Source organism: Coffea arabica, chromosome 7c, assembly GCF_036785885.1.
Source record: "Coffea arabica cultivar ET-39 chromosome 7c, Coffea Arabica ET-39 HiFi, whole genome shotgun sequence".
Lineage (NCBI taxonomy): Eukaryota > Viridiplantae > Streptophyta > Magnoliopsida > Gentianales > Rubiaceae > Coffea > Coffea arabica.
The window spans coordinates 16,153,348-16,164,722 of NC_092322.1; the positions used below are offsets into that span (position 1 = coordinate 16,153,348).

The window sequence follows — 11,375 nt, forward strand, 5'->3', positions numbered from 1 at the left end:
CCATTAAAAAAAAGATTAATTTTTTACACACTATCATGTAAAATTTTTTTACATTAACAGTTAACAGTTGTGAATGTATGTCATATATGCAAAAGTCAAATTAAATTACGTGGCATACATCCAATGTCGCTCGTGTATACATTAATAGTGCATAAAAAAATTATCCTTAAAAAAATTGAAAATCCAAATGAATTATTTAGGGCATAGTAGTCTTTCTGCATTAACTCTTATAGAGTTCGGTATGTTAGATTGGACTTGGTACTATTAAGCAATTGGAATGCACAAGAAGATCATTAAATGTTAAATATATTTATTCTAATAAAATTTAGCTTAATTTCATATTGGATTTTCCTTTTCGTATTGATTAATTATCCTCAGAAAAGTGGTACCCTCCAGAACTTTGAAATTACAGTTCTATTGCTAATTTAATTGTAAGTTGAAATATCTCCTCTTAGTACTTGGCTGCATTTGGATTGGTCATTTTTTTGAAAAACAAGTACAATGCTACAATAATATAAAAACAAAAACAACCTCAAAAACACAAAAAATAACCTCAAAAACACCAAAAAAGCCTAAAAAAACCTCATTTACAGTAAAAGTTTTTCATATATATTGTTACAGTAAAATATTTCAAAAACACCCTAAAAAATAGCTAATCCAAACGGAGCTGTTTCTTTAATGTCCTACCATTGTATATCGTTGCTGTTTTTTCGAAATATTTCATATGTTAATTAAACCAATGTTTTCAAACTCAGATCTAGAAGCGAACCGGTAAAGTTCAGATGTTAGGGGTCAATGGGTCGATCGGGTCAGACCGGTATTCAAGAATGATGTGATAAATATATTAATAAAAATTTAATTATGGAACATTTTAAATAATTATAATTATATACTTAGGTGATGAAAATTATTCCATTTGTCACTCTATTTTTCTTCGCACATATTATATAATTCACAAATTTAACTCTAATTTGATATGCTAAAACTTCATAGCTTTTATTAGTGAGTCTAGAACTAAATTATTAAGACATATTTGAAGAAAAAAAGAAAATTATGGTAGTAAATTTAAATAAGAAAAACTTATAAGACAATATACAATTATTTAAAACATTTATGGGTCAACAAGAAATATTGAAAAAGCCGTGGACTTGAGCGTAAAAATTCCATCATTTATATCCTTTTCTCGAGCACTTCACCGTCGTCACTTTCTTTTCCCCTGCTGCCGCTATTCCTTCCGGAGGGTTGGCTTCCTCCGTCAACATCATCTTCTCAAATTCTTCATCTTCTTGTCCTCAGCTTTTTTGTTGTAATTTCTTTTCCGTCTCCAAACATACAAGTAATTCTTTTCCTTCTATCTCCAAACATACAAGGCCAGATCTATCAATTCATTTTTCTCTTTATTCCTTTGAAACCTTTCAATCCCTTTCTTCCTTTTTTTTCCCTTTCTATTTTTCATCTTCTTTTTGCTTTTCTATTTTGATGTTTTATCTATTTTTGAACTTAGATCTGCTGTTGGAGTTGTTTGAGACTAGAATTTTTTTTTTTTTTTTTTTACTTTTATGTTTTATCCCTTTTTGAACTTAGATCTTCCATTAGAGTTGTTTGAGAGAGGTAGGATATGCGAAGAGATTTGAGACTAATTAAAAGAAAGAATCAAAAAACAAAAATAAAAACAAAAAAGGAAAAGATGGAAAAATCTCGATACCAAACGGTTTTTCCTATTTTTCGATCAAACCCAGTTTTTGATCGGATTTGACCGAGTTTTGCTCGACGGTTTTTTAGGACAACTCAAACTGAATGCCTACTCGGTTTCAGTTCAATCAGTTAATCCGATCGGTTTGATCTGAGTTTTAAAACACAGAATTAAACACAATTCTTTGAATTGGAAGCACGCATAAATAATGTAAGAAGGATGTTTAAATGAGACTTTGAAGAGTTAAACTAACACTCCTCTACATGAAACCTCCCAGCTCCTCTTCCCCTCTTTGGCTACGTCTTTCGCACCTATCTTCTTGCCACCCTCCCTCTCCCTTTCTCTGTCTCGCGTCACATCTTTCTCCTCCCTTCTGTCTTCCCTACAACCTTTCTATGTGCTCTTTTCCTCTTCCTCCGTCCTTTCCTCCCCCCACCTAGCTGCAATCTGGTCGTGCAACTATATTTGAAGGGGAAAGGGGTCAGGTGTGGGATAAGAGGAAAGCCAGAGGGATGAGAGAAAGGAGGGATAGCGGAGGAAAATAGAAGAGACCTATAGAAAAAAGGTAGAGGAAGATGAGAAAATAGGAGGTGGTAGGAGAAAAGTGGAGGTGTTGGGGGGAGGGGAAGGAAGGGAGAAAGGAGGACGAAGGTGTTGCTAGGCAGTGGATGGTGTTAGCGGGGGTGGGGGTGGGGCGGTAGTGATTTTTTTCCTGTAATTATTTCTTTTGGTGTTTTTCAACTTACTCGAGGTTTCATTTGCATTGGCCTATTTTCAAAAATTAGTTTTTCAAATATAATGTTACAGTAATACAAAAACAAAAATGACTCTAAAAGCATCACATTCATACAATATATTAACAACAACTCACAGACATACAAAAAAATTTAGGAAAAATGACCAATTTCATCCCTCACATTTCACAAAAATATTATTTTCATCATTCACTCTTAAAACGAAGCAAATTCATCCTCGATATTTAAAATTGAAGTTATTAGATCCTGAAATCAACTTTCAATCTAAATTCAACCACCTAACAATTTGATTACAAATTTTGGAGATATAATTGGTAGATCACTTGATTAATTCAACTTGATATTCATATGAAATTTAATGAACTCAAAAAATAAAAATAAAAAATTATAACATAAAAAAGAAGTATTAACCTTTCCTACATTGTCATTATATATACTGATGAGTCTAAATACCTATCACATCATTTCAATTTCAATTTAAACACCAAACTTTGTGTGTATGGTATACATCTAGACTCTCAAGTATATATACTAATGGTGCATGAAAAGATTTGTTAAAAAAAAAATCCTACTATTCCAAGACAAAGAACGGCCTTTTATATTATAATTTTTTAATTTCTTTTCTTTTGTTGGTTCAATAAATGTCATATGAATGTGATGGAATTGACCTTGTGATCTATCAATTATATTCTCAAAATTCATTACTGGGTTATTGGATGGTTTGATTTAAATTGAAAACTAAGTTCAGGAATGTAACAGGTTCAATTTTTAAATGTCAAGGATGAATTCGCTTCTTTTTTAAAGTGAGAGATGAAAGAATATTTTTACGAAATGTAAGGGATAAAACATGTTATTTTTCCAAAAATTTAAACAAAAAGTTCTAAATATCTTTTATCTAGCACCACCATTGCCACTCCCCGTGCTTCTTCTTTTCTCCTCCTCTTTCTCCTTCCTCCTCCTCTCTTCCCCTTCTTTCTTCCTCCTTCCCTCTCCTTCCCCACCACCCTCGGCCCTTTCCCTTCCCCCTTCCTTCCTCCTTCTCCCCTCCCCTTCCCGGCCACACCTTGTCTCTCCTCTTTCCCCTTGATCTAGTGTCAACTAGACCAGAGATCGCAGCCAAATTTGGTCGCCATTCCTTTCCTTCCTCTTCCCCTTTCTTTTTCCTCCTTCCCCCCTTCCCCGCCACCCTTGCCCCTTCCCTCTTCCCTTTTCCTCCTCATTCTCCCATCCCCTTCCCCGCCACACCCCGTCTCTCCACTGTCCTCTCGATCTAGCGTCAACCAAACCAGAGGCCGCGATCTAGTCATGGCCAAAGTTGGTCGCCATCTAGTCAAGGCCATCTTAGGGGTGGCAGGAAGAGAAAGGGAGGAGGAAGAGGGAAAGAGGAATAAGAGGAAAGGGGAGGAAGAAGAGGAGAAAGAGGGAGGGGAAGGAGAGAGAAGGAGGAAAGGGGTGGTGGGTATGGGATGGTAGTATTAATTTTTAAAAAGTACCCTAAAAAATTTTTAAATTTTAAAAGGTACCTCAAAATATATTCCAAATATCCCTCCAAAAACATCATAAAAAAATCTACAATAAAAGTTTTTTATATATACTGTTACAATAAAATATTTGAAAAAACACCCAAAAAATAGTTAATCCAAAATTTAGAGTGTTATTGGTATGTGTTACTATTAAACTTCTATGCGAAAAACTAGTTTTTTAAAAACAGGCCAATCCAAACAGTTAGTTTTTTTTTATAGTATTGTTCAAAATTAAAAAAGAAAAAGTTGATTGAAAATTTGATAAGAAGCAAAGGCCAATAACCATGACTAGTATTTTGAAACTCAGACCGAACAATGACTTGATGGAGATTAGTAGTCAAAGGTCAATGGATTCAATTAAAAGAACTAGATGACATTAGCATGATGTCATATATATAATGATTAAAAATTCATTTTATTGTATGCAAGAATACATGTAAATACTTTTTAATATGAATAAAAATGTTAACTTTTATTTCTCAAGTTTTATTACCAAACATACTAAAGTTCAATACCTTTGAATCCAATTCAAATTTCATGTTGGGAATCTTTAAATACAAATGATCAGCTCAGAACTAAAATTGTAAGATCTATTCGAAAAGGTAAGGAAATTAAAGCTACGTACAAAAATCTAGAAAAGGCCATAAGAACAATTATGTTTTCTAAAATATTAAAGTTCATAGGAGAAGCTATAAATCAATGTCTAAATTTTTACTTTGTTGCCATATTTGAAAGAGTTTTACAGTTCTCACTACTGCTTCCCTTCTTCCTGACTTCTTTATTTTCTTTTTTTTTTTAATTTTTGGGAAAATTATTCAAAACATTTTTTACAGTTCATCAAATGATTTTTTTTGTCCTTACTTTTAAGATGTTAATTTTACATCCCTTACAAATTCAAATTAACAAAATTTTGTCCCAATCTAAGTTTTTTATCACTTTTTAACTTGAAATTACAATATAACCCATATATAGTCATTTTTTATGTACAAAAAGCTTAAATCCTACTTTTTTAGAGGAAAAAATGAATATAAATTAGATTAGATCCCACTTTTTAGCATACAAATAAATATGATTCAGGTTAGATCCTACCTTTCAAAAGGAAAAAATGATTATGGATCGATCCATTTGTTTAACTACAAATAAGATTTAACCTTTTTGCCCTTAAAAAAATGACCATTTATTGGTTACATGATGGATTCAAAGTGAAAAAAGGTCAAAAACTTAGGTTAGACTAAATTTTAGCGACTTGATCTTATAATTGACGTAAAGTTACTATTTTAAAAGTGAATCATGAAAAAATTTATTTGACGAAATGTGAGAAACATTTTGAATAATTTTCCCCTTTCTTTTTTCTTTGAAATCTTTCCTTGTTTTCTTTCTTCACTAAAATAATATATCAAATAATCTATTTCGTATATTCTTTTCCTCTTTTTTATTTTTCAATTTTCTAATTCAAAACTTAGATTAGCATAATTTCCTCTCTCTTCTCTCTACCCCTTTCTTGCCTTTTTTTTTTTTTTTTTTTACCATTTTCCCATTTTGATGTTAGATCCATAATGGACCTTGCTTGAGAGATGAATTAAGCGTGACTTTCATTGTTTTTTACAATCCTCGTAATTAATGTGCATATATTAATTAGGACACCTATAAATAGTTGCTTTAAATATGAACATCTGCTGAAGAAAACAATATGTCTTGGACCAAAATTAAGATGTTACACATTTAATCTATTTGTGTTTCTTCTCAACCAATTCCACCTTAATTTTATTATTTTTTAGCGTCTGAATTTATATATGACAATTCATGCATAAGTATTTGAAGGATTGGGAATTGATGCCACATTTTTGGTTCAAGGATTCAATTGAACAATTCCCTTTTCTATTTTTTTTCCATAACTCATGCAGAAATAGCTAAGTGAACCTGTATCTTTATCTCTTGAATATATGGAAAACATATTAGTGCCCCAGTAAACGCAGATTTTTACTCCTATACATTCAGATGTATAGAGACGAAGCTAGGAAATATACAAAGAGCAAAGATAACTTGGGATTGGGCTATAAAAGACAAGAATGGAGTTTTTCTCCTTTGGATGGGATTTTTTTTCTTGTTGTTGTTGTTTTGTTGGGGGGGGGGGGGGAATAAAGAAAAAGTACAAGAAACCACTAGTTGCAACGTTTGGTGGGTAGAAAGTAATGAATGAAACTTTGTAGGGTTGCAACATCAGCTCTGTAGTGTTTCTGAGTGAATTCTTGCAAATCTGACCATGTGAAATCAGGGTACTTCCTTTGCTCTTCTCTGTCAATAAGATCCTGTGGGGGTCTCACTACTTTGTCTTGTTTTGGGCACAAGAAAAAGGCTAATGATCTTCTGACACTCTCCTTGTTCACCAGTGCCCTGTGAAGGCAGCTCTTGTATCTTCCATTGGACAATGCCTACGTATCCCAAAAAAAAAAAAAAGTTTGTGATTAAGAAAGAGGAAGAACACTTCGTTTGTTGTAGATGTTAAACATGTATATTAATTGAGAAAATCATTTGTGCAATGGCGTGTTTAATTGTAGCATTCCAATCACAATAATTTTTCTGTGAAAATTTTAGATGCATTAGAATATATATTGTCGAAGAAAATGTAATATGTTATTAACCTTAGACTCATATCAGTTAGATTTTATTTTTGTATCATTGTAGAAATGTAATATATGGCCAACTTAGACTCTTCTAGGGTATAAAGCATGTGAAATTCTTCTTGTCAAGAAAATGAGTTGAATTTACCAAAAATCCCTAACAACGAATATCCATGTAAATTATGTTAAAGGGTATTTTTTTAACACTTTAATATAAGTTTTACCATAGCACAACCTTGATTCTATTTTGATCGAACTAAATTTAATGAAAACTACACATTGATAGGAATAAGAAGTTATTGAGTTTAGCAAGAAATGCCAGCAGAAAAGGAAATATATATGAATATATGACGTTAAAAAAAACTTCTCAAACTTGGTTTATTTTTTTAAAAGACTTTGGACTAATATATTTTTGTAAGGGCACTTCGGTAAAACCTTGGGGTGTTTAGTGCATTCAACCCTGTAGATAACAGTGCTTTTGCAATTTATCTAGCATTAATTGCCATACATACATATATATATGTATGTATATATATATATACCATATATAGTCATTGTTTGTTAATCAATAAAGTTTTCAATAATCTTGTTATTTATTTAAATATTAGGATTAGTAGATGGATGGTTTGTCAAAACTATCTGAAGTATGATACTCTTTTTCTGAAAATTTCATTAATCTTATTATTCTGAAAGTGTCACTGGCTAAGAAATGGAAATGGTCGACAAAAATGAAGCAATGATACTCTTTTTGTAACTAGAAGGTGTAGTGTAAATGCATCAATTTCTAAATGTATTTAAGATAAAATTACATATAACAAAGTGAGAAAAAAGTCTTTTACGTTTTAAAAAATAGGAATTAACTCTATTCACAATAGAAAAAATGCTAAGATTACATAAAATTATTTTCATAGTTAGCCAAAGCTTAATTTCCACATCCTTTGCACTGTTAGGCTTGTACATTAAAAAGGATTAAGACAGTTTGGTCATCTTTATTTTTTAAAAAAGGAATCAAGACCTGTTTATGATGTTTGGTAATTCTATATACATATATATACACACATCAAGCGGTCCCAAATGCACATGATCTAGGAGACCACTTTGGCCATTGCCCTTTGTGTGGGTGCCCACATGTTCAAGAAAAAAGATTCTCTAATTAGTACCAAATAAGAATGTTGATGTAATAAAAGGTACAATCCAACCCTCCAGGAGGGTGTGTGAGATTCCATAAATAATATGGATTAATCTTTTTTTATCTTTTTTTTTTTTTTAGTGTAAGCAAGAGGACTAAAACCTGAGATTTCATGCTTACACTTCCTCCCTCCGTACCATCCAACCCATCCCTTTCCCCCAGGATTAATCTTATATTTACTGTCAGTATATATATTATTACCATTAGATATATGACACATGAGCAAAATTTGAATTTAAAATTCAAAATTTGCTCATGTGCCATCCATCCAATTGTAAAAGTGTATACACTGACAGTATATATAAAATTTACTAAAATAGTATAAGAAAAATATTGAAGCCTACCTATTTATTTTTATTTTTATTTTTATTTTTGGGTTAGGAGAATTATCCCTTTATTTGCATGTATTCTGATGAGCAGTGTTATAAGGCATACTTACAATTTTATCTCTTTATATTTCCTAGATAGACCAACACTAATGCAGTAAAATATCTGGCTCTATAAGTTTTGGAACTTTTTGAATATAATCACACAAGTTTTCGAATTCAAATTGAAATAATGTAACATACATCTAGATCGTCAGTGCATATACTCACTGTATGAGAAGAATTGATCCTTTAATAATTAATTGGACCTCTTATTTATCTAGTTTTAACATTATTGTTGGCTAACATATACTACGATATTCAGGAGCTGCAAATGACTATTGAAATTATTTAACACCATTTTAATAATGTTATGCATATTCCAGGAGCAGAAGTCAAAGTGAAACAGTGAGGAACAAAGGATTCATTTTTTGTCTTTACCCATGTTTCTATCTAACCAACCTCACTGTCCTCTATAGTAGCAACAATAGACACCTATATATCGTAGGTCACCAACAAAATGGTGTTAATATTTAGTACAGTTTTCTTTCGCATTTTATTTCAAATTATTAAGTAATTCCATCTCCTATCTGTACTTATCAATAATCATTTGGACTTAAGTCTTTATTTAAACACATCTAATTAAAACTCCATGAAGTGAAGAAGGAAATGAAACAAGAAATGTTATCAAATTTACATACGTAGAAACAAGACATGGCTTGAACTTTTTTATTTTTCATATGTAAAATGGATTGAATTTAGAAGCAACTTATTTACAATATAAGGGATTTTCCTGTTTAATTACCTCACCCCAACTTTAGATTCTGATTTTCAAAATCCAATTTTTTTCGCCTTTCTTGTGTGTGCTTGTACATGGAATCGACAAAAAAGTTAAAATCTAGAATCTATTACGAGTAGCTTCTGCCAAAATAAAAATTTTGAAAAATTTAAAACAACTTGGAACAGCCCGCAATCATGTTTAAAATTACCTTCAAACTTACTTAATAATTAAAAGAAGCATATAAGTATGAAGCATAATACTACTACTAACTACATTTTTCAGAGAACAAAACATACCATAAATGTGTCACCAAGGTTAATGACAAATGCATCTGGTCGAGGTCGAATGGGTCGCCATTGGTTGTTTGCAAAAACTTCAAGGCCTCCAACTTGATCTTGATGAAGAATGGTTAAGGAAGTTGGATCACAATGGGGACCAGTTCCAAGAGTCAGGCCTGGTTCTTTACAAGGTGGATAGAAATTGCACCTCATTAGTGAGCTACCATCTTCAAAGAATTTTCTGTAGTGGGAACGTTCTACTCCCAAGCTAATTGCCAATAATTCCAGGATTGCCAGAGATAATTTCTCCATTGCCTCACAATATTTTTGGTAGACCAACCTACAAATAAGAATCTTATTGGACATTTTTCTTTTGAGTTAACAATATATGAATTGATAACATTAACAAGAATTGTAGAAAACAAAGAAAGGCTGAAGTACTGAAGATGGCTTTGCTCGAATCTGGCTAGCTATATATATAGAATTTGTATCAAAGTCTTAGTTTTTTTTTTTTTTTTACCAAGGGAAGTACAAATCACGTATAAACATTTGAGAGATTATTAAAAGCAGTAATCGGTGTTAAGTCTAACACGTTTGTCGTTGAATTTCTATTTCGAGAGCAATAATTTTAAACCCTAATCTACTTTTTCCTCAAGAAAAAGAAAATGAAATTTGATGTGAATTTCTTGTTCCATTTCCCAAGTTCCCAGCTATCTAGAATTATAGATTTACTTCTACTCCAAGATTCTTGCACCTAATGAAACGAGGGATGGTCCAGATATATCGGTAATTTTTTTTTATACATTAATAGTGTATACACCAATAAATCTAGATGTATATTATATATGCAAAATTTAGTATTCAAATTCAAATCGAGATGATATGACATACATCTAGATGCGTGTAGACACTAATAGCGTAGGAAAAATTAATTCAAGATATACATGCATGCTAAAACTATATTCTAGAACATGTTATTCTAAAAATTTTTGTAGGGAAGGTGGGAAAAATGAAATAAGGGGAAACAGACTTGAGAATCAAACCTTCATTCTAATATGAGAAATAAAGAGCCTCGTCAAACAAGCTTAATTTTGATTCATAACTTAATTTTTACCTGTAGGTAAAAAAACCAAAAACCAAAAAAACTATGTAATGTTCTCACCCGGTTTCTTGGAATTCTTTCCCAAAGGAGGATGTGAAATAATTAGGCACAGCAAGGTCATGGCTGTTGCCATGGTTATACACAAAAGATAACGTTTCCTTCCATGGCAATTTAGACGAAAACCGGTGAGCATGGGCACCTGAGTAGCCATAAACGCTGCCTGGTTCCCTACGAGCATCAAGCTTTTTAGCAAGCGGAAGATTGAAGATGAAATCCAGATGTTCATGTGCAGCTCGAATAAGATCCACATCTACACCATGTTTGATAACTTGGAAGAAACCATGGTTAATACAGGCAGCTCCAACAAGGTGAGCAGCAGCAACAGTTGCCTCCTTGTCACCTTTCAAGAAGCCCTCTAGGTTTATGACTGGCTCTCTTAGCTCATCCTGAGAGCCAACCAAGTCTTGATGAGGCCAGAGGAATTGTGTTGGCATGTTTGCTTGTTTATGTAGTATGGATATGTCAAAAACCAGGATTTCGTTTTTCAAATCATTTGCAGGGTTCAATTGGGGACAGAGGAGGAGATCTGAGACACTTAAATCCATTAGGTTGTGAGACTGATTGTTTATGAAGTGGAATTTGGAATCTAAAAGCAGTCTCTATGCACCATATCAGGTTAAAAGACTAATGCAGCTAGGGAACAAGAATAGGAACCTGCATTGAAGTATTAAATGTGATTAAACTGTAGAGTAGATTGGTGAGTTTTTGTCCTTCTTATTTTTGTTCTTTTATTTGGGGTTAATTGTGTCCAGACCCCACTTTTGATGTTGTTAAAAACTTCTGCTAATTTGGTTTTACATTTTTGTTTAATGAAATGACATGTACAACTTACGTAAAGTTCGATAATAAATCCAAAAAGTGTTTACATAATATTGTACGATAGTTCATAAATAGTTAAATCAAAAATAAATTATTGTTGTAATTTGAATTAGTGATGTTTCCACCATTAGACTGAGGCTAGCTTATTAGGAAGTAATCAATGCTTTTAATTAATAATCTCCTAGTAAA

General features: G+C 32.1%; 1 protein-coding gene across 1 annotated transcript; it reads right to left on the reverse strand.

Annotated features, from left to right (window-relative positions):
- Positions 1-5,878: 5,878 nt before the first annotated feature.
- LOC113697856 (gibberellin 20 oxidase 2) lies at positions 5,879-10,942 on the reverse strand. Its single transcript, XM_027217451.2, has 3 exons — positions 10,368-10,942; positions 9,224-9,545; positions 5,879-6,403 (listed from the first exon to the last, which is right to left on the reverse strand). Exons 1-3 carry the CDS (start codon positions 10,910-10,912, stop codon positions 6,134-6,136), a joined length of 1,137 nt encoding a protein of 378 aa, XP_027073252.1. The 5' UTR covers positions 10,913-10,942; the 3' UTR covers positions 5,879-6,133.
- Positions 10,943-11,375: the final 433 nt, after the last annotated feature.

Excerpts from the sequence above, each read along its gene's own strand:
- LOC113697856 (XM_027217451.2), bottom strand. The coding sequence starts at position 10,912 with ATGGATTTAAGTGTCTCAGATCTCCTCCTCTGTCCCCAATTGAACCCT. Across the intron at positions 9,546-10,367 it reads AAAGAATTCCAAGAAACCGG|GTTGGTCTACCAAAAATATT; the intron begins GTGAGAACATTA and ends TCTTATTTGTAG. Across the intron at positions 6,404-9,223 it reads ACCTTGGTGACACATTTATG|GCATTGTCCAATGGAAGATA; the intron begins GTATGTTTTGTT and ends TGGGATACGTAG.